This window comes from Annulohypoxylon truncatum (genome assembly GCF_022578515.1).
Source record: "Annulohypoxylon truncatum strain CBS 140777 unplaced genomic scaffold F4807scaffold_35, whole genome shotgun sequence".
NCBI classification, from domain to species: domain Eukaryota; kingdom Fungi; phylum Ascomycota; class Sordariomycetes; order Xylariales; family Hypoxylaceae; genus Annulohypoxylon; species Annulohypoxylon truncatum.
In genome coordinates, this window is record NW_025953821.1 from 73,277 (window position 1) to 92,137 (window position 18,861).

At 47.7% G+C, this 18,861-nt stretch overlaps 5 protein-coding genes across 5 annotated transcripts; 1 reads left to right on the forward strand and 4 right to left on the reverse strand.

Moving 5' to 3' along the window:
• Position 1: 1 nt before the first annotated feature.
• Positions 2–1,560, reverse strand: F4807DRAFT_439501 (uncharacterized protein). The gene is made up of 2 exons (XM_047999209.1): positions 1,291–1,560; positions 2–1,241 (listed from the first exon to the last, which is right to left on the reverse strand). Exons 1-2 carry the CDS (start codon positions 1,553–1,555, stop codon positions 235–237), a joined length of 1,272 nt encoding a protein of 423 aa, XP_047850787.1. The 5' UTR covers positions 1,556–1,560; the 3' UTR covers positions 2–234.
• Positions 1,561–3,531: 1,971 nt separating this feature from the next.
• Positions 3,532–4,373, reverse strand: F4807DRAFT_463755 (uncharacterized protein; the record flags this gene model as incomplete). Its single annotated transcript, XM_048002023.1, has 2 exons — positions 3,532–4,193; positions 4,250–4,373. The coding sequence occupies 2 exons, from the start codon at positions 4,371–4,373 to the stop codon at positions 3,532–3,534; spliced, it is 786 nt and encodes a 261-aa protein (XP_047850788.1).
• A 612-nt stretch (positions 4,374–4,985) lies between these two features.
• F4807DRAFT_234445 (aminoglycoside phosphotransferase) lies at positions 4,986–6,557 on the reverse strand. Its single transcript, XM_047994197.1, has 2 exons — positions 5,667–6,557; positions 4,986–5,606 (listed from the first exon to the last, which is right to left on the reverse strand). The coding sequence occupies exons 1-2, from the start codon at positions 6,175–6,177 to the stop codon at positions 5,047–5,049; spliced, it is 1,071 nt and encodes a 356-aa protein (XP_047850789.1). The 5' UTR covers positions 6,178–6,557; the 3' UTR covers positions 4,986–5,046.
• Positions 6,558–9,823: 3,266 nt separating this feature from the next.
• F4807DRAFT_234489 (uncharacterized protein) lies at positions 9,824–10,920 on the forward strand. The gene is made up of 4 exons (XM_047994199.1): positions 9,824–10,046; positions 10,200–10,250; positions 10,382–10,689; positions 10,770–10,920. The coding sequence occupies exons 1-4, from the start codon at positions 9,947–9,949 to the stop codon at positions 10,776–10,778; spliced, it is 468 nt and encodes a 155-aa protein (XP_047850790.1). The 5' UTR covers positions 9,824–9,946; the 3' UTR covers positions 10,779–10,920.
• A 199-nt stretch (positions 10,921–11,119) lies between these two features.
• F4807DRAFT_234531 (uncharacterized protein) lies at positions 11,120–17,468 on the reverse strand. The gene is made up of 3 exons (XM_047994200.1): positions 17,322–17,468; positions 13,838–17,092; positions 11,120–13,785 (listed from the first exon to the last, which is right to left on the reverse strand). The coding sequence occupies exons 2-3, from the start codon at positions 17,084–17,086 to the stop codon at positions 11,314–11,316; spliced, it is 5,721 nt and encodes a 1,906-aa protein (XP_047850791.1). The 5' UTR covers positions 17,087–17,092; positions 17,322–17,468; the 3' UTR covers positions 11,120–11,313.
• Positions 17,469–18,861: the final 1,393 nt, after the last annotated feature.

The following is an 18,861-nucleotide window of genomic DNA, read 5'->3' on the forward strand; positions in this document are numbered from 1 at the left end:
AGGTCACGTATAGAACTATCGTCGACTAATAAATTGGACAATATATAATACATTTACGCCTGGGCGTTGGAAGATATCAATTATTCCGATATACAACATTATAGCCAACTGTATACCAACCCCTTTTCCAGGCGATAGCTGAAGTCCCTTTAAAATAACACAAATAACAGCAAAGGGAACTTGTCTTCTTCCTACTTATATATCATGATGTCATCGCCGATCTTGGAGAATTCCCTATGCTTTCGATCTCGGTCTCTTAACGCCAGACGCACTGTAAAAATCATGACTAGCCCTTCGCTTCAAAGAGTGTCCGGACGAGAATCTGGCTGGCGACGACGTATCGCTGCGAGCCCCATGAGCTGCGAAAGCAACATGCTTGCGACGAAGGCCGGGGCTGTCGACTACATTTTCGTATAAGTCGCTGTACGGTGTTGGCTCGGGCCCCGAGTTGACGTTATGGAACCAGAATCCTTCCCCGTCCTCGTCCTCAGAAACCAGCGAATCATCCGCGAACCGTACGGCCTGGGCTGACATGGATGTGCCCTTTATGCCGGTCTTCGAGCTGTTCACGTTGCCCTGGGTCGTCCCTTTTCCTCCGCCACCCTCGTTGGTTTTGGAATACCTTGTAACATTCCAAGTTCTATGCAGACCGAGAGCTTCGCTGAATTGTCTTTCATTATTCCAGTCTCTGGGAAATCCCACGTTGTAAAGTGGGGTCATGTGACTGAGGATGGGCTGATGTAACTGAAGTCGAGGCCTGGGGTTTGGGATTATCGGCGGAGATATTATGATCATCCCGGGAAGAAGGACAGGTCTCGCGGCGCCGCTATATTCTGCGGGCATGGTGGCCGGAAACCCTGCTTCGCCAAAATCCTTTTCCTTAAATGCAATGTCCCATATCGGTTTTGGAAAAATGTTCCATTGTAATAGGTCGACGAAAGCAAGGAAAAGATTCGCCATTCTTTTAAACGGAGCCATGACTGCTTCCGTCAACGGCTCGTTCGCCTGAATTCGATTCACGATCTTGAAAACTTCGGCAATAACTTGGTAATAAATACTATCGAGTTGGATGCCGCCCTCCTGCCTCCATTTGGCGGATCTCCATTGCTTACGGAACCATAGGTTGAAAGCCAAATATCTCCATTGTACAAACTGATCAATCAGTTGATAGATCCAACTAAAAAGGTGGCCTAGCTCCGTTGGTTTAAAGGTGACAGGGTCTTGGTCAAGCGCGTAAAATACTTTATATCGTTAATGTGGTAAAAGGGGGTGAAGGGTGTCTTCACATACCAATTGCTTCGGCTTCCTGTAGCCTTAAACCGTAGCAAGCTTCGAATTGAGCTGTTGTCAGCTGTCCGGTATTCTGGAACATGTTGTCGTTTATGTCTATGTGCTGGCATTGCGACCAGACCATATCTTCTATCAGTGACATCCGATGGACTTCTTGATTGGTCCGTGCTATGACCTGGCGAAGATACTCCACCCTTTCCTTTACTACAAATACGTTTTGGTCCTTCTTTATGTTGCTGGTAAATTCCCGCAGCCGGACTTTCATGCGACGTTTAGCCAACTCAATGACCAAATCCATCATGTCGCCAAGATTTTTATTTGTCAGGAAGTGGTCGCCAAAAGCGGCTCGAAGTTTCTCGAAAATTATATCATGATGTACAAACATTCCTTCCTTGATATAGTCGATAGCTTCGGTGTACTCGTTCATTAAGGAATCCGCTTCACCCATCCCCCAAAGGTGACGTTTGCTCCAGGATGTTGGATCAGGGGACCAATTATATCCGAGCAAATGTGTAGATTTAGCTGGATCAGAGATGCCGGAACCATAGCGCATTACTGTGTCGTATACAGCAATGGATAGATGGTGCAATAGTTCTGGGGAGCAATTTTTGTAGTAAACTAGAAAATCTTGACCGGGTTCAATTGGATATGAGAGCTCTCTATTAGCCCTAGGCGGTATTTGTGAGAAACGGCTTTCCGGCTGTAATAGGTAATTGAATGCAGGAGTCGACATTGTGAAACTAGTTTGATCTTGGGTATGGAGTAGCTAAGTTGATTTAATCTCAAAGTAGTAGTTGAGGCCTAGAAGGGACGCATTATCATAGGAATCGCGTCCTGAAATTGTGTACAAGGTATAAGAAGATTCCCAATGTATTAATCAGGTAGTATATAGATTTTCAAGCAATGAACAGATCGGTTGCGGAAATAATTCTTATAGAAGACAAAGCAGCTTGCAACCGGGATGGAAACGAGTTAACGCGATTGGCATTCGAACCAGCCTAGATCCGATCCGTTTTATATAAAGAAACCCTTCATTATTTCCGTGGGTTTTTCTTTTCTTTTCTAAAAAAAAAAAAAAAAAAAAAAAAAAAGGGACTTGTAAATGATGACGTGGAAGACGGCAACGGTAGACGATGGTTCTTCCCGATGAGGACAAGCCAAGGGTTTCCAGTTGCCTTGGGCGTGATTACCATGTCGAAGAAAAGATATAGCGCGTGGTGATACCCTCTTTCCTATTTGCTATCGTCGACATGTCAATGAACTGTTCATATGATTCGTAAAATAATGGAGAACAGACAACAATTTGATGATCAAGCTCAACTGCCTTAGACTTTGGAGATATGTTCCACCCTCAGGGGCTAAACCCACTGCAGTGTATAGTCAAGGGTATTAGTAAAAAGGGGTTTGTCATGCGTTGGTGGTGGTTACGCCCTCACAGGAAAACGGTTGGGGTGGGCATTAAACAGAGACACTCCAGTTCTCATACTTATTCCACTTTTGTATCAACATTCGGTGTGTACCGTGAGGAAGAAGCGGCAACTATTACTGCACGATAGCTACCCTGTATCTGGGCGAGATCCACCAGCCTTACCCCCAGATAATGTTTATAACTAAGCCGAGCATCGTTTCTGCCAAACTAGGAGTTCTGCTGCAGTGAATATTGTATGTGTGATGACCAAGAAACGCACGTCTTCGAATGATAAGGTCATATTATCACCGGCATGTTCCACAGAAGTCGAACGCCAGTCTTGTGCTCGATTGGAATGACCGAAGAGCAGCTCGCGTCAATTGTTTAATTCTGGTCGCTTCGAAAGTGCCCGAGAGGGAGATGTATCCTTTACGTATCCACCAACATCCCGACAGATTCACCGCGTAGTCTGAGAATATTCGTTCACATTGATCGCTTCACTCGGATTTCTGATCAATCAAAGTAATCATTCATGATGAAGCCAGCCACCAGTCCAGAGTGAGAGGCACATGGCTAAGTCATGCTTCATGGCCTAATAGGAACGGACGAACTAGAATACAGAGGGCGACAGGGATTTGATCGTGAGCAGCATTAGTGTAGAAATCCCTTTCCGGATCTGAAGGATCACCCGCTATATCGACTCGTAGTGATAAGAAACCGCGGCAACCACATGGGTTTTCTTCACGCCAATCCATCTCAATCGTCTCATTCATGCCTCGGGCTCGATTTATTGGTTTCGATGAGTCCCACCAGTCCAGCCTCGTCAAGCCTATTCAAGAACCACCACCAAATCGCTTCGCACGGGCTTCTGCCTTAGCCTTCTCAGTCGGATCATTGAAAATGCCAGACTTGCCCTTTGGGCCGGCAGAGCTACCCTCCTTTCTAGGAGCGCCGCCTTGTCTCCCGCGAAAACGACCCTTGCCTCGATGTCGGCCGCCAGGATTTTGACGCTTGGCGCCTCGCTCGCCTTCCGCGTTACCTCCTTCCCGTCCTCGCTTTGGCGCTCTCTTCTCGGGTAGGGCAGAATCGAGACCCTTAGCTAGGGATGATTGATCTACACCGAAGCGCTCGACACGCGCGGTCTTCTTCTTGTCTTCCTCATCCTCAACAATACCGAATCGCTTAGCTCGCTCAGCACGCTTGCGCGCCTCTTCGTCGGCATTAGATGCCGGAAGGTGTGCAGAGAAGTCAGCCTTTAGAGCCTCGGCCGTAGCGGTCTCTTCTGATATGGCCTCGGGCTCGGCAGGTTTGTCTGCCGTCGCGGTAGACTCGGTTGCTTCCTTGGTTGGTTCACTGTTACTAGATTCTACAGGCTTATCCTCAGCCGGGGCTGGGGTGGGCTCGGCAGCTTTCGCAGGTTCTGTCGACTTCGTTGCAGTGGGCACATCGTCATCGCTGTAGTCAATTTCATCTTCGTTCTCGCGAGCAGGTTCGGCTATGATTGTCAGTACAAGGCGCATACGACAAACCAGGCTGAGGAATGTTAATCACCTTTAGGTTTATCGTGCTCCTGTAGGCGCGCGATCAGATCGGCCTTATTGCCGGTGACGGGGAGACTCTTCTCCTGAAGGAGCTTCTTCAGCTCGGGAACTTTCAGAGAAGCGTAATCGGACATCGTGAGAGATGCGCGACGCGACTGGATTATGGAAGGGTTTAGTCGGTGTCGGTAATTGAAAATGAGATAGCGCAAGGCTGGTTCTTGATTGAATGACAAAAGCTAAGTAGTATTCGTGATGAAATACTATATTTGTAGCTCTGGCGAATTTAGGTAGAGGAAAGAGAATTTTATGCGATTAATTCCAAGGTTTAAGTCGAGAATTTAGAATTGAGATTGAGTGGAAGAAACAACTAAGTAGGGAAAGACGGTCGCAGAGGCGCGGGTGCAGGTAGGGAAGCGCCTAGGTATTTTGTACCGGAACAGGGTTAATGACGATGGGACGCGTCGCTGGCTGACTGGGGAACAGTGCTACTACTAGGTAGGTACCTATGTATTCCCTACTTGCGCACAGACCATTTCAATCAAAATTGCACTTCATACATGTACTTCGTAGATGCATGGACAATCTAGGCCCACTATTGTTAAAGCTTTTATTTCACATTCCCTCCAACACCAATGATGAAACCAGCAACCTGCATATGAAGTTATTAGAACTTCCAAGCATCTGATTGTTAGGGAGTTTAGATCACAGGTCCTAAAGGAAACTAACAAAAAAAAAGTCAGTCATGACCAAATTCATATCAGACAACTACGAACTATACAGGATAGTCCCCTTTTTACCCCCGGATAACTACCATTGAGCCTCGATAACCTCGATAACTTTATGGTCAACCCAAGCCGCGATGGTGCGCTCCGTGAAGGCGTCTACCCGTTCCTTAGTCTGCAGGTCATATCCACAGACCGGCCAGATGATGTTTGTCATGTACGAACGCTTATACTCGATCATAAGTTCCTCGTCGTCGCGTTCGAACTTGGGGCCTCCTAGACGATGAAGGGTCGCCAGGTAGTGGTCTAACACTTCCATCTCATGAGCACGACGTTCCTCGACTTCCAGTGTGGTGGACACGAAGTAGACTAGATCGTGGAAACAAGACGCGAAGTGGAACGCTGACCAGTCCAGGAACCGCGTATGTCCTTCAGCCGTGAAGTAGACGTTGCCCAGGTGCGTGTCGCCGTGCAGTAGCGTGCGAAACCTGGGGTTGCGCTGAGCATAGTACTTTTCTTGAGCCCTTTTAACGCGCGCGCCGTCCATCAAGTATTCAGGTAACTTAGGCCGTCCAGGTTCTCGCACGACGCTATCCCACGGCTCGGTGATGAACTTCATAGCCACGTCGTAATCGTTCGAAATCCCTATTACCTTTATCAGTCGTGTCACTTGGTATCCGCCGAGCTATTCTGCTCCGAACCTACAAGGATAGTCGTCCTGGCTCCTACCCCAGAATTGGGCGTGTAGACCGGCTATCTGCGCGGCGCCATCCAAGACCTTCTCGACCGGGTAAGAGGCAGCCTCAGACGGGAAAGTACAGCCTTCGTGCGTCAGGTCGGACATAATGGCAATTCCTTGCCTGTCGCTTGTTCCGCCCCACCAACCTCTGGGGTAGCCCATGTGCTTAATGCTCGGCGCAATCTTTGCGAAGAAGTTGGCTTCACGCAGTGCCAGGCTTAGAGTCCATGGCTGAGATTTTACCATCGCCGGGTCGAACACGCCCTTCACGCAGATATTCCGCGGCCGCGAGTCCGGATCAGCTATTTCCTCTTCGTACTCGATAGAGATGAATAGCTTGCTACCCGTTCCGAATATAGATCGCGTCAATGTGGCCGACTTGACCTTGTGTCCGAGCTTAGACTCTAGCCATTCGGCTGTCACCTCCGCTGGGATGGCCGGTAGTCGTTCAATAGATGGCTTGGTGTTATATGCCATTTTCAGTCACCAAATACAAAGAGAAAAGGGAGGTTTCCGAAGATACCTGGTTCTTGTCCGCTCAACCGAATCGAATAAGCTTAATTATAACCAGCCAGGTTGAATACCCTCAGATGCGGAGAAATAATACGATACGTGCCCCGCATGTAAGCAACTGACTTAACGAATAAATGGTACTGTCACTATAGAACCGGCCGGGTAGGTTAGTCCCAAAGTCTTGTGAGTCTTTTTATACGTCTACGTACCTAAGAAATATTATATGAATGCTGTATCAAATCATGGAGGCAGCTGACATGCAGCATCCAGCGCCTTTTTTTATGTTATGTAAGCACACGTCTTAAAACTAACGGCAGTAAGAGAAGATATTTGCTTGCAGGATAAGCTTACATCGAAGAAAGTATTATGAGGTATCATTCAAGTATCATCAAATTTATACGAGTGGTCAAAAACTATCATGTGGTATGTGGGCTTATCATGAAAGCAACCTTGACAGGATATTACAACACTACACTAGAACAAAGCTCATAAGCCGGGGTGATTTTCGAGGATCCATTTTCTTTCTAGGGGGCGGAGACTTTGAATAGTGTCGAGTTATAACACGTGGCGAGAAGCTAGCACAGATTCGATCAATAGTATTATTGGTTATATACCTGGCTAAACCAAGACGATATGTAATTGGCAACAGCTCGTTAACCAGAAAAGAAACGAATCGAATCACTTTGATATATATAGAGAGAAAGAGAGAGAGAGGTAGTAGATAATCAGCTTAGTGTAACCCATTTACTTTGAGTATAAAGCCTTGATATCAAGCGTAGTAATATATATTTCTTAGTCATGATGGGCTCAATCTCAGGTATAACAGGAACAGGGTGCGGTTCGTGTTAGGGAGAGTACCTAAGAGGGAGGATTTTTCTATTTTTCATTGCAACATTCTCTTTTGCTTTCCCTTATTATATTTTACCTAGGCGATCTTTTAGGTAGAATGAATTAACATAACGATAAGCGTATCATTGAGAGAGCCCCTGAAAGCTGGCGGTGAGCTAAATGTACTCATTAGGTAAAATGTTGGTGGAAGTGGGCCAACGTACAGATGCCAAAGAGTAAAGCCTTTGGTGGTTTTGGTTGGCTTCGAGTAAAAAGGTAGATGCAAGATGTTCGCACGTAGCTCGCAGGTAGTAAGGGTGAGAAGTTGGTTACCTATATTAATGTTCGAACCTCTCTAAGACCAGGTAAAGGGGGAAGAGACTTCTATATAGGTAGGTATATACAATACCTTCCCTATTATCATTCCCTGATGACACGCGCAACTGTGGAGCCTTCCCCCGTGCATGTAGACATTTCACCAAGCTTCCCTAGAGTGGATAAGCTATTATATAATCTCAACAATATCTTTCACGTTATCATCTATAGAAGCGATATAAGGTGATCACGTCTTCGACTTAGCGATATCCTTCTTTTACTACTGCAGCAGTTTGGCTCTTGCATCTCAACCCATCACAATATCATTTATCCCGTTTGCTCCCTAGATGTTTGACCCGCATTGGTCTTTCACCAATTCTCTCATTACAACTCTGGGATGTTAATTCTATAAGACCAACCCCCTGTCTCGAGAATTCCATGAGCAACTTGCCATGTCATTCCTACACATCGTTTATAATAGGAGCGACAAACCACGACATAAAACCTTCTTGATGAATAAGGTAGTAATGATTATATACTTCCATATTTTGCTAGTGAACAACTATTAGGTTGTCGTTAAGGAAGTTCTAATAAGATTTCTGAAAATTCAAGTGAGTCTAGCATCTTTGTTGCGAGAACTCGACCGTAATGACCACGATGTAAGTATACCTAATGCACTATTCTGTTCATATTAGCACTCTTTCTGCTAGGCAGTTGATAGCCCCTTGAATTAATGTACACATGGCATAACTTGGCTCGACCGATCCTCAGCACGTAATGATACCCACTACTAAAGAAATTCGAAATGTATAGGATTGAGAACGCTCAGTTGGCGTCAACCTCAGCTAAATAAGATACGACTCTTCCACACCCTATCAATATTTATCCCGGGTGGACAGAGGTTAAGAGTAATTCGACTAAGGGAAATAGTCGCTAGGTTTAGAATGAGGTTCGGAATTTGTCAATTATACTTGACCTAGATGCTCGTGAGAAATAACTTAAAGGAATAGACTTGACTTCGACACAGGAAGACCTCCGAGAAAACTCAGTTAAGTTTAGCTGAACCCCTTTGCGAATCGCGTTGAGAGCCTATCTATGTTAACTATAGCGGAGGATGTTACCTCTTAGACGATTTGAGTGCTAGTAAAGATTTCAAATATAGCTGAAGGGGTCCAGTCGGTGACAGCACCCACATCGCCGCGATACCTATGCAGTCGGTAGTATACCTTGAATAACATGACATTCTAAGTTTAAGCAGTGGCATTTATAGTACGATGCGCTTAGGATTGTCAAACACGGGTTATCATTCTTCATTCTAGGTAAATCATATCGGTGTATTATCTACAGAGTAGAACCGGAACTTAATGAAGCTTTCCTTCTAGCTTCACCTTTTCCAAAAGAGATATTATGGAACGCAATTAAAAGAGATAAAAATAATTCTAGTATCTGGGAATGCCGCTACGGGACGAACAATGTAAAGGAAAGGACTCGTTGGAATTTCCATCCGGCGCATAGACTTGCGATACAGGGGTTACCTTGGACTTGGACGACATCATTCGGTCAGCTTTGCCGATGCTATTGCTGAATTGGATGGAACGTCGTACGAGGAAATAGAGGCTCGGCGATCCGTGACGGGGAAACGGTGCTCGGGCGTGTTCAATAGCGATGACTAGGACTTATGACGCGTTCCGATATTTGTGTTTTCGTTGCTGTTCCTTTGCGATACCTAACCCATAACCATACCGTATCGAAATCCCGATTATTCAATCTTCGATTCACGATTCACAAGAGAAATGGTTCATGACCTTGTGACGTAATCCATTGTTCACTGACGCTCGATTGTTTTTCTCTTTGTTGTCTTTGCTTTTTGTTCTCAACAGCTGGTGCAAGGAGTTGGAGATGGTTGGAGCGTGCACATACCTTTTATCTCAATCGGTGGAAAAAAACGGACGAGCCCAAGCTACCCGATTTCTGGACATATAGGGAAACCCGGAGCAAGATATAAGTCCTAACGAATTGAGCCATGCAGTGTAGCCATACATGCGTGTCTTGACTCGGGTGTTTCGAGGAAGTGATGACTGATATAATGATTACACGACAAGGCACCGTGGCTACTAATGTAACCAATCTACGAGCTGCGCGAGCTTGACCGGTAAGTCCCCAGCGGCGATAATCCCTGCTCTAACGCGGGTGATCTCCAATTGTAGCGGCCAATGGATGATGCCTGCAGGCGCCGAATTTGGAATGTAGCGAGACTTTTTGTACGATCCCTGAATACCCAAATTCGGAGGGATCTGCAACCTGAAGTCCGGCGGGTTCTCCAATCATCATCGTGCCAGGCATATGAGCTGGACCTGGACGCTGTTTGACGTGCTCGGGACCGACGAGTGTAGGTACCTAATCAATTTCCATTGTGATAGATCTCACGCATCAGCCCATCCCCCAGTCACAGGATGACGACCCGCAGGAGCCGCTGGGGAATTAATATATTGATGCGTACGGGAAGGAATTTCCACGAAGTTTTCTCACAAAACCGATCGACACCCAAACATCCTATTAAACACCATTAACATATATTTCCAAGAACATCATGGGCGACTCAGCTTCAGCACCGATACCAGTTGTCCTCTGCGGCAAAGCCGAAGTCGTCGGTAGGCAAGTCGTGGAAGGCTTGAAACCCGATATCGACGGTAAGTACCTTAACATAAAAGACAAAACAAACGTGAGATTGGATAAGAAGAATCCTCCGGAGCCAATCTGAGAAAACAAGCTATCTCGTCTATGCGCCACCGAAAAATAATTACTCTTTTCTATATACTTCCGACCTAATCCGGAGTTTGCAGTGATCCTATTTTGCCAAGGCAGCAAGCCCACAGCCGCCGAGGTGCCTTACAGTGAGTAAACCCACCACCACCATATCCAATGCATGCAACAAACCCCTTTGTCCACCCCAACTTTCCGCTCCCGGCGCTCCTCGGCCTACGTCAACCTAGGCTAACCAAAACCCTTTTTCCCCTTCTCAAAGTCCTGCAGGGCCGCGCGCCCCCGACGCAGAGCAGCTACATCGGGTCCGGAACCTACGCGACGCTTCCGAAAGCGGTGATCATGGGCATGGCGTGGAACGCGGACGACGTAGCGCTGGTGAAGGCGGCGATCGAGAGCGTCGGCTTGCCGGCCGGTTCCGCGCCCGTGATCCTGCGCAACGACACCAGCGTGCCGACGCCGCAGCCGCCCGACCCTGAATACGGGGTGCAGCTGATGCGCCGCATACGCTTGGCCGTGGGCAAGCTGGTGCGCGGCGAGAAGCTGCACGGGCCTGAGGAGGGCGTTGTGGTATGGTCACTTACCTTCTTACTTATTTACCTTGGGCTTTTCGTATTTGGATGTTGTTTGCTAAGCTTGGCATATTACAGTGGTATTAAATCGGCAGACTTAGAACCTATTAACTTCGCGACCCTCGCGCTTGATTTTCAAGGGTACCTAGACTGGATTGATGGCACAGTTGAGAGGATGCATGGCACTTATCACAAACGAAGAGCAATAATATTAATCGAAGTATTTGTTCATTAGGTATCTCTGGGGGTGGTGCTGTGTACAGCGGCTACATGTTGTATACAGCAAGGGAAGAAGAAAATGTGATAGGGGAGGGAGGGTAAAAAATCAGTAGAGTGCAAATGCAGCAGACCCGCCAACCAACCAACACAAATGTGGCCATCCATTTCGTTCGTCTCATCTATGCTCCGTCCAACCTTTATGTCTGCCCCCCAGACATCTAATGCAGTGTGTCCGACGCCTCGCCTTATCCCTCATGACGTAAAGAAAAATTGTGATAACTTGTGTATTCACCGAATAGTAGAGTGTATGAGTTGTGTAAACTGAACTTTCAAGAAAAAAGGGATTTGGGAATAGTTGGCGTTCAAGTCTCGCCGAATGGAAAAAAGGGGTATCTACCAATAATCAACCAATCACAACCTCCTGCGTAACGAGTCCGAAAATCCACCTCGCCTGTGCAACCGACGAACATTGGAAGCACCATTTGCGTACGTTGCCGCCGCTGCCTCCTCCTTGAGGCGCGACTCCTGTCTGTCCACTCTCATCCTTCACTTCCTCCCATACGTTGATAAGCACACCTCTGCTGCCAAGTTGGCTAAAGCATTGGCTGCCCAATATGACATCCAGGACCACTGCTGGTTTATCGCTATCCTTCTTAGGGATTGTCGTAACTATGATCCGCTTCTCCATTCCTTGGTACTTCCTAAGGTTTTGCCTCGTGCCTCGGTCCGGTCTTGTCACTTCGAGGAAGCAGTTGCCGTGGTCCTCCCACTTACTGGCGGATATTAGTAGATGGAGCCGAACCTTAAGGTTATTTGTTGTAAGGCTCATTTTAGAGCTGCCGCTGTTCGCCGCGCTGACGGAAGGCGAGCGGGGAGGTGTAGCCGATGACGATGAAGTATATAGAGACGCGTCTCGACTCCCGAAGCGGGTTGGCCTGTCCACGGAGGACATGGCGATATTGAAAGATTGATTGCCACCGCCCATCAATTTTCGCAAAAAGGACGATGCTGACATGCCCGAAGACTGTGATGTGCTGCCAGCCGACTGCGATGGAGCGCGCGCTGAGGCGCGATAGCTGTTTTTCCGACCAAACCAGCTTCGGCGTTGACTGTTACCGTCGCCCTCTGCCTCCTGGCTTTGGTATTGTCCAAAAGCTCTGACGCGAGTTTCCTCCTCGAGTGCCTTGTATTTTGCGTTGTCCATGCGGGCTTGGTGAACAGCCATATAGAGGGATTCGCAGTCGGGAATGGACTGAACTCGGAAGCGGAAGAACGAGGTTTCATATTTGACTACTTTTGCGTAGAGCCTGGAATAACTTAGGACAGGAGATCGTATCTCCAAGTCGACAACTGTGCTATTTCGAAGCATGACTAGAGGCGTAAGATCTAGAGCGATAAGAGGTGGATCTTCTTGTCCTGCGCTGCCGGAGGAGGAGTGCGTCCTGCGGTAAGGATATGCTTCAATGAGACCTGGCGTTGTAACGATAGAGCACAAGTCCGGCCAAAGATCCTGCCAACGTCCATGCTTATTATCCCAATAAGAAATAGAAGCGACGGATTTGATGACATAATCAGGTTGCTTAACTTCCGATTTGGACACGTCTTCTCGAGATGTGGACAAGGAAGGGGGAATGCTAGCGCTGCTTTCAGAGTAGATTGATGCAGTAGGAATCTTGATGTCCTTCTTAATACTAATAGCAGGTGTAGTATCTGGTATGTCAACGGCCTCCAATTCATCGTCAGATGATTCATCAGAAACTGAATCCTCATCCTCAGATCCAGATATTGGCGACGTGGAGCCTTCGGAGGAAACATCGGATGGGTGGTACTCATGCTTTAAGGGAGAAGAAGTTCGGCGCTTGAGACGGGCTGTTTTCTGATCGACTGGAGGCGAAAGCGCGGGTGCTTTCTTGGAGCCAAAATTCCGATGGACAGGGGGAGGAGGTGCACCATCATCGCGGTAAGGGGTGCTATTCGGAGATGATTTCTTGAGTGTCGGATCATCGTGATCTTCAAATGATTGTGAAAAGGCTTCATCTATATCATCTAATCTACGATCGTATTTGAGATAGGAATCTTGCGTCGGTGTCTTCTCCGGAGATGGCGTCGAAGCTTCGGTTTGGTGGGTGGAAGTCGGTGTGGTTGGAGGGCTTTGGTTACGAGAAAAGGCAGGGGTAGTTGGTTCTCCAAGGTTCTCAACGGGTTTCGTGGAAGTTCGAGAGAGAACAAGCTTCCGGCCAAGCTTGCTCTCGCCTAATGGAATCTCATGAGCTGCGGACTTTGGTGACGGAACCATTGGCTGCGATATCGATGATGTTGGCTCTTGGATCGCAGGTGGGATTGGTGCATGTCCTAGCATGTTTAACCAATCTACAATCTGTTCCTCATTGTCGGTCGTCAAAGATAGAAGCTCGAACCATTCATCCCGGGAGCCTCTAATCATGACGACTAGCTGGTGTTTGTGGTCTCCGGTTCGAGCTGAAAAACGACCCCCAAGCACGGGGGCAAAGAGTAGCCATGAACGTCCACTATTGCCAGTTTCTCTGATCAGTAGGTCTCCCGGATCGGATTTGAATACTTGATTGTCTCTAATTATGAGTTCGACTTGACACTCGAGCCGTTGTCCATTCGAATGTCGCAGATCTAAGTCGAAGGTATCTTTGGCGTAGACTTGTCGGAAACGGTCGACCTTGACATTCTCGAGAGCCTCTAGCGTCCTCAAGTCCCTAGTTCGAGATGTGTCGCTGTTTTTGGCGTCTTCGTCGACGACTCTGGCATTTTCCTCCTTATGACGTCGCTTAGCCTTCTCTTGTAGTACTTCCCATTTGGAAACCAGAGCATCGAGCCCCCTGGTTCCTGTGATCGATTGGTAGCCCTATTTTGATTAACATGATGATCATGTAGACGAAGTTAGATAGTTTACATACCTTGATGAATTTGGTGATCCATTTAATACGGACAAGAGGGCGTTTCAGCAGGTGAGCAACATCGATACGATCTCCATCTTCATTCAAAACATCGCCTTGCTCGTTGCGAGGCATTGCATTGATGAGAGAGTCGGCATCATCAAAAGATTTGGGGGCCAAGTTGACAATGATGCCTTGGAAACCAAGACGCCATACATCAAGGTAATTGTTGTAAATAGAATGAACTGATTCAAGCCATCCGATGAGCCTGTGGGTATCGTTAAGTGGAGGACATAGGCGATGGTGATTCCTCAGGCTGTCTAGGGCGATGCCCATATTGACGACGGCATTATCTAGAGTATCCTCCTTGTACTTTTGCGGAGGGGACCCGAAGAGATCTTTACGTGCCCTGCTATTTTTATTTACGAACTGGGTTAGTAGGACCGGAATAACGCCATCTACAAGAGTTTTGAGTTCTCGTAGGTAAAGATCCTCGTCATCTTCAAATTCCAGTAGGAGCTCATCTATGGTGGCGCTACCGAGACGGGTAGATGGTCGCCTTACACAGCGTGCCGAACGACGACTTCTAGTTCTGGGAGGCCCTGAAGCATCATCAGGTAGTGATAGGACCGATATTAAATCTGAATGCTTTGTGAGTCGCCTCTTGAGACCGGGGGGTTTCTGGCTTCTTTTACGAGACAATGCCGAACTTCTCGTTAGGTTAGTGCTTTCCGTTATGGTTGACTGCGACACTACAGAAGATAGTTCTGAAGGGAATGTGCTGCGTGATTCTTCAGATACGATCGTCGATAGTTCGTGGAAGCCGTTGGTAGGAGGTTTGCGTTTACTGCTAATAGGTGATGGTGCCGTCTGTGTCAGTTCAGATGACTCTGATGAATTATAATCGTCCGGGGATGAGCTCCTTCTGGCACCAGAGGAACGGTGCCTCTCACGGTGCTCATGTTCGCGTTCCTCGTCGAGGTCTACGACTTCAGGACAACTTGGATATTCCAGGGGTGGGGGGCTATGACCGGTTGATTCCCCTCGGAATGCGTCGATGAATTTTTCTTTGAGTCCCTTTTTACTGCTACTCTTAGAGGGGGTAGAAGAGAGTCGAGTAGCCCGGCTCCTTTTCAGACCAGCTGGGGTGGGAGTTGTGGACTCGGCTCTGTTAGGCTCCTCAGGCTCGGGTTTCTCAGTTTCTCTTGATTCAACCGTCCCTTCACTTTTACTAAAATCGGATGGACTCGTGACGTGAGCAGGCTTAGGCTTAGGCTTTGATGGCGTAGAATGTCTTGTCTTGCTTTCATCTATCCATTCATCCTCTGGATTTCGGTTGTGATCGGGTTCAGGTATAGATGATGAATCAACAAAAGGGTCAAGCGTGGCTTTCAACCACGTCTCAATGTTGGGTGGTTGGTTGACAACTGGCTTAGGATGTTCGACCTTTTCTGTAAGAATCTTCTTGCCTTCTGTCAATGCCTTTTTCAAGACGTTAGTAGCGCCCTTGAAACTAGGCTGTCGCTTGGTCTTTGGTCTAGCCTTTCGCCTTTTCGAACCAGAGGCCAAATCAAGCTCGCTGAATGCAGAGTATCCGACTGGTATATCTGCTAGGGTCTGTTGCAGATCACTGAATGGCATATCGGATACGGAGTCACTCGACCAAGATTCGCTATCGGATACTTCCTCCGTCATCACGGTAGCGGTGTCTTCATAACCTTTGCTAATAGGTCTCTCCACTTCCTTTTCTTTCTTCAATGGCATATTCGAACTTGTTCTTGTCGGTATTCGAAGTCCTTCTGGTTTCAAATCTTCTACCACTTCCATGTCTGATGGCGATGGATCCCTATGAGTACTGGTTCCACGAGTACTTGGTCTCCTAGAGGATTGCCTTGAAGATGCCCGAACAGTAGTCGCGCCGTCTGATTCTTGAGTGTGGGAGGAGACCCTGGCCTGATACTTTGAAGTGGATGCCTGGCGCGATTTGTTCTTGAAGTTCTCGTGGTGTTGTGCCTGCTTCCGTGTTGCCTGGGGCTTGAGAGTACTGCCCTCCTGGCTTTTCTGCTTGAGGGGCAGAGGCACTTCTACCGTACGAGTAGAATCCGAAGTCCCGCTTGTCGTACTATTATCACTCGGGCCAGGCCTGATACGAATGCCATCGTCCTCGTATGCTTTCGATGTCTGTGGTTTTGAGGGCTCGGATGTAACACGAGATGACTCTGTCATTTCACTTGCTGTGTCCTTTTCGCTTGGAATAGGTTTAACGCGAATGCCGTCGCCTTCTGGTTCTTTTGTCTTCTTTAGGTCATTCGACTTAACCGTAATACGAGCAGACGATCTCCCACTCGCATTGTCGTTCTCAGAAGGAATAGGTCTGACTCGGATTCCGTCCCCGCTGCACGATGACTTGGGCCGTCCTGGTATACTATGGCGATTACTAGATACCTCGCTGGGTACCTCGACTTTACTAGCCCAGTCTTTGACCTTTTTGGAGACGGAAGGGTTGGCGGCGGTGCGTGCTAGAAAATCTTTCGGCAAGGGAGAACCGTTGTTCTCGTTTGCCTTCGCTTTTGGCGATCGACTCCTCGACGGGCCCTTTTTCTTGTTCTTCATCCAATTTGTATCACTGACAACACGCTTTTTAGGCGGGTTCGAAAGTTTCAGATCCTCTTGGCTGCCCTTGCTAGAATCACCACCTTCGGTCTTGCGCCCAGTTATAATTTTAGGCGCCGGTTTCTTTTGTCGCGCCTTGATTCTCATTCGGTCTTCTTCGGTCACGCTTTCATCGTCCACCTGTATGTTCATTTCACTCGGTTCCGACGGGGTAGCAAAAGGATCAGCGCTGGCCATGGCTGCGAGATTCGCCTTTTGCCATTTTTTAACTCGGTCATGGACGCCACCTGGCGCTTGGACTCGCATAACAGCCGCCTGGCGCATCTCCTGCTTCACCATTTCTAAACTTAACCGCCTCGCCTGGGCTGCTTCCCGTGCCGCTTGTCTGTCCGCCGCGACTCGGGCTGGAGATGGCCGGCCCAACAGGAAGTCACTGAGAAGGGTAGGATGTGACCTTGTGGTCGCGGACCGCGGGCGCTGTGCGCCCGGTGTTGCTCTGGTAGTGCCATCTTTGCCAGGTGTAGTAGCTTTACGGACTGGTGCTGACCCCGTGGAAGCACTAGGGGTGTGTTTCTTCTCAGGAGAACTGGACGGAGTCTGAGTTTGAGTCTGAGGACCCGAGGGATCGTCTTCATCGTTAGATTTGGGGGCAGTCATGATCTGCTGAACGAAATATTGTTAGTAACAACATTCCAGTGGTTAATTCGAGATGTTTCACTATGGCATAGGTAGAAATCTTTGGCAAATTCCTCAGCCACGAGGCGGCCGTGCTAATGGGCCAATGCTTAAGCAGCCGCGTGCCAAAGCGTAGTAAAGCGCACTACGCAATACACGGCACATTATCACACCGTATCGAACTCTTAAAAGTATTATGACAAACCCAATTCCTCACCTAAGTTGATCAGGGTCATGGCCCCCGACTTCATGCTGACGTTGAGATACCAGCCCGACGTAAGCGACGTGCATTCAAAGCTCGTCGTTAGCGGGTGGAAGAGTCCAATTGACAGATTATAATGTGACAACAAATCCGAAGTTGCATTTCCGTCTACGCCGTAACATAGTACGTAGGGCACAATCGCATGTGTATTTCCCTCCTGATGTATTGAATAGCAATCGTACGGTTTGTTAAAGAAAGTAAGTACGTAAGGTAAGGGGAAGTTTGTATGGAAGTATCCGGTATCTGTGTACGTTGTTAATTGCGTTGCGTTGCGTGGAAGACTCGGGCGCGAGGGAGAAAAAGATTGATGGAGATGGAAGAGTTGAGTTGTTGCGTTGGCTGAAGGTACCTCTTCAGTACCCATAGCAACCAATAGTTGGAGGTGACGGAGCTAAGACATAAACAATGCCATTGCCATTTACGTGGTACATAGCCTCCCCCCTGTCAACCATGACCTTTTTCAGCATGGTGAGCATGGTAGCCATGGCTGCCATGGAACTCAAACATGGCACTAAAAAAAGGCTGGGCCGTCTTGGGTAGCTGCTACAGCTTTTTCGGTGGGTCTATTCGTACCTAGCGGGTACTTCGGTGGATCGGTGGGGTCAGTAGCCCGGCTCCCAACTTGGAACTTGCAGCTCTTCGCAGCTGATGATGGCATTACCCCTGTAGTTCCCGAAACCCAATCTCACCAATAATCACATTAGCCGCTCCCCCATGCCCCTCCATCCGCTGAACTGTGTATTCTTTTGCATCATGTGGCTGTTTCCCATCACCTTGTAAGCTTTAAATATTTGAGCCTTGTGGTGTCTATTGGCTTTTCTTAAGTCTTTTTATGCTCAAGGTAGTAACCTTACATCCATGAAGAAGCTTATGATAAAAATAGTTCACCAATTCATCTCATATATTCTTTAGAGGCAACCTTGGTATTTTTGAATCCGCCGAATTCGATATCCCGCCAAGTACCGAATCCGAGATCTCGATGACGTCTGTGTCTTTCAGGGATACTTTTCCTTGATTCATTCCGCTCTGCGAAAATTGATGGTGGTAAGATAAGGAACGTCAACCGCCAACTATCGGTACTTTTATCCCTCAATAATACGCCACTATCAAGCTTACCCATCATATCGATTCGATGCACAAGATGATTGTATGATACATCTAGTAGGGTTGTTTCTCACCGTCTCATGACTAACCATTCAACCACCAAGCCCAAGTACCAAATAACCGTATGCATCGCGGACGGCGGGGACCACCACGTGTAACAAACGGTAACGGTGTCGACATAAAGAATAAACGTATGATACCTACCTTTAGGTGCATGGCATATATATCGGTTACCTGATATCGAAGCTAATTAAAAAAGCAAGTGCGAAGCCACGCCCACGAATTTCTCATGTCGGCTTTGCTAAGTATGAAAGCCCGGAAGGGAAGGGAAGATATCAGATGACTACCTCTCTGGCTCTTCACACTTATTAATTCGCACCTGGGTTGAAGT

Bases quoted from the DNA above. Each gene is read 5' to 3' on its own strand.
- F4807DRAFT_234489 (XM_047994199.1), top strand. From the start codon at position 9,947: ATGGGCGACTCAGCTTCAGCACCGATACCAGTTGTCCTCTGCGGCAAA. The intron at 10,047-10,199 runs GTAAGTACCTTA...CGGAGTTTGCAG, and splicing joins CTTGAAACCCGATATCGACG to TGATCCTATTTTGCCAAGGC. The intron at 10,251-10,381 runs GTGAGTAAACCC...CCCTTCTCAAAG, and splicing joins AGCCGCCGAGGTGCCTTACA to TCCTGCAGGGCCGCGCGCCC.
- F4807DRAFT_234531 (XM_047994200.1), bottom strand. From the start codon at position 17,086: ATGACTGCCCCCAAATCTAACGATGAAGACGATCCCTCGGGTCCTCAG. The intron at 13,786-13,837 runs GTATGTAAACTA...TAATCAAAATAG, and splicing joins GGATCACCAAATTCATCAAG to GGCTACCAATCGATCACAGG.
- F4807DRAFT_439501 (XM_047999209.1), bottom strand. From the start codon at position 1,555: ATGAAAGTCCGGCTGCGGGAATTTACCAGCAACATAAAGAAGGACCAA. The intron at 1,242-1,290 runs GTATGTGAAGAC...AACGATATAAAG, and splicing joins ACAGGAAGCCGAAGCAATTG to TATTTTACGCGCTTGACCAA.
- F4807DRAFT_234445 (XM_047994197.1), bottom strand. From the start codon at position 6,177: ATGGCATATAACACCAAGCCATCTATTGAACGACTACCGGCCATCCCA. The intron at 5,607-5,666 runs GTAGGTTCGGAG...TAAAGGTAATAG, and splicing joins GAGCCAGGACGACTATCCTT to GGATTTCGAACGATTACGAC.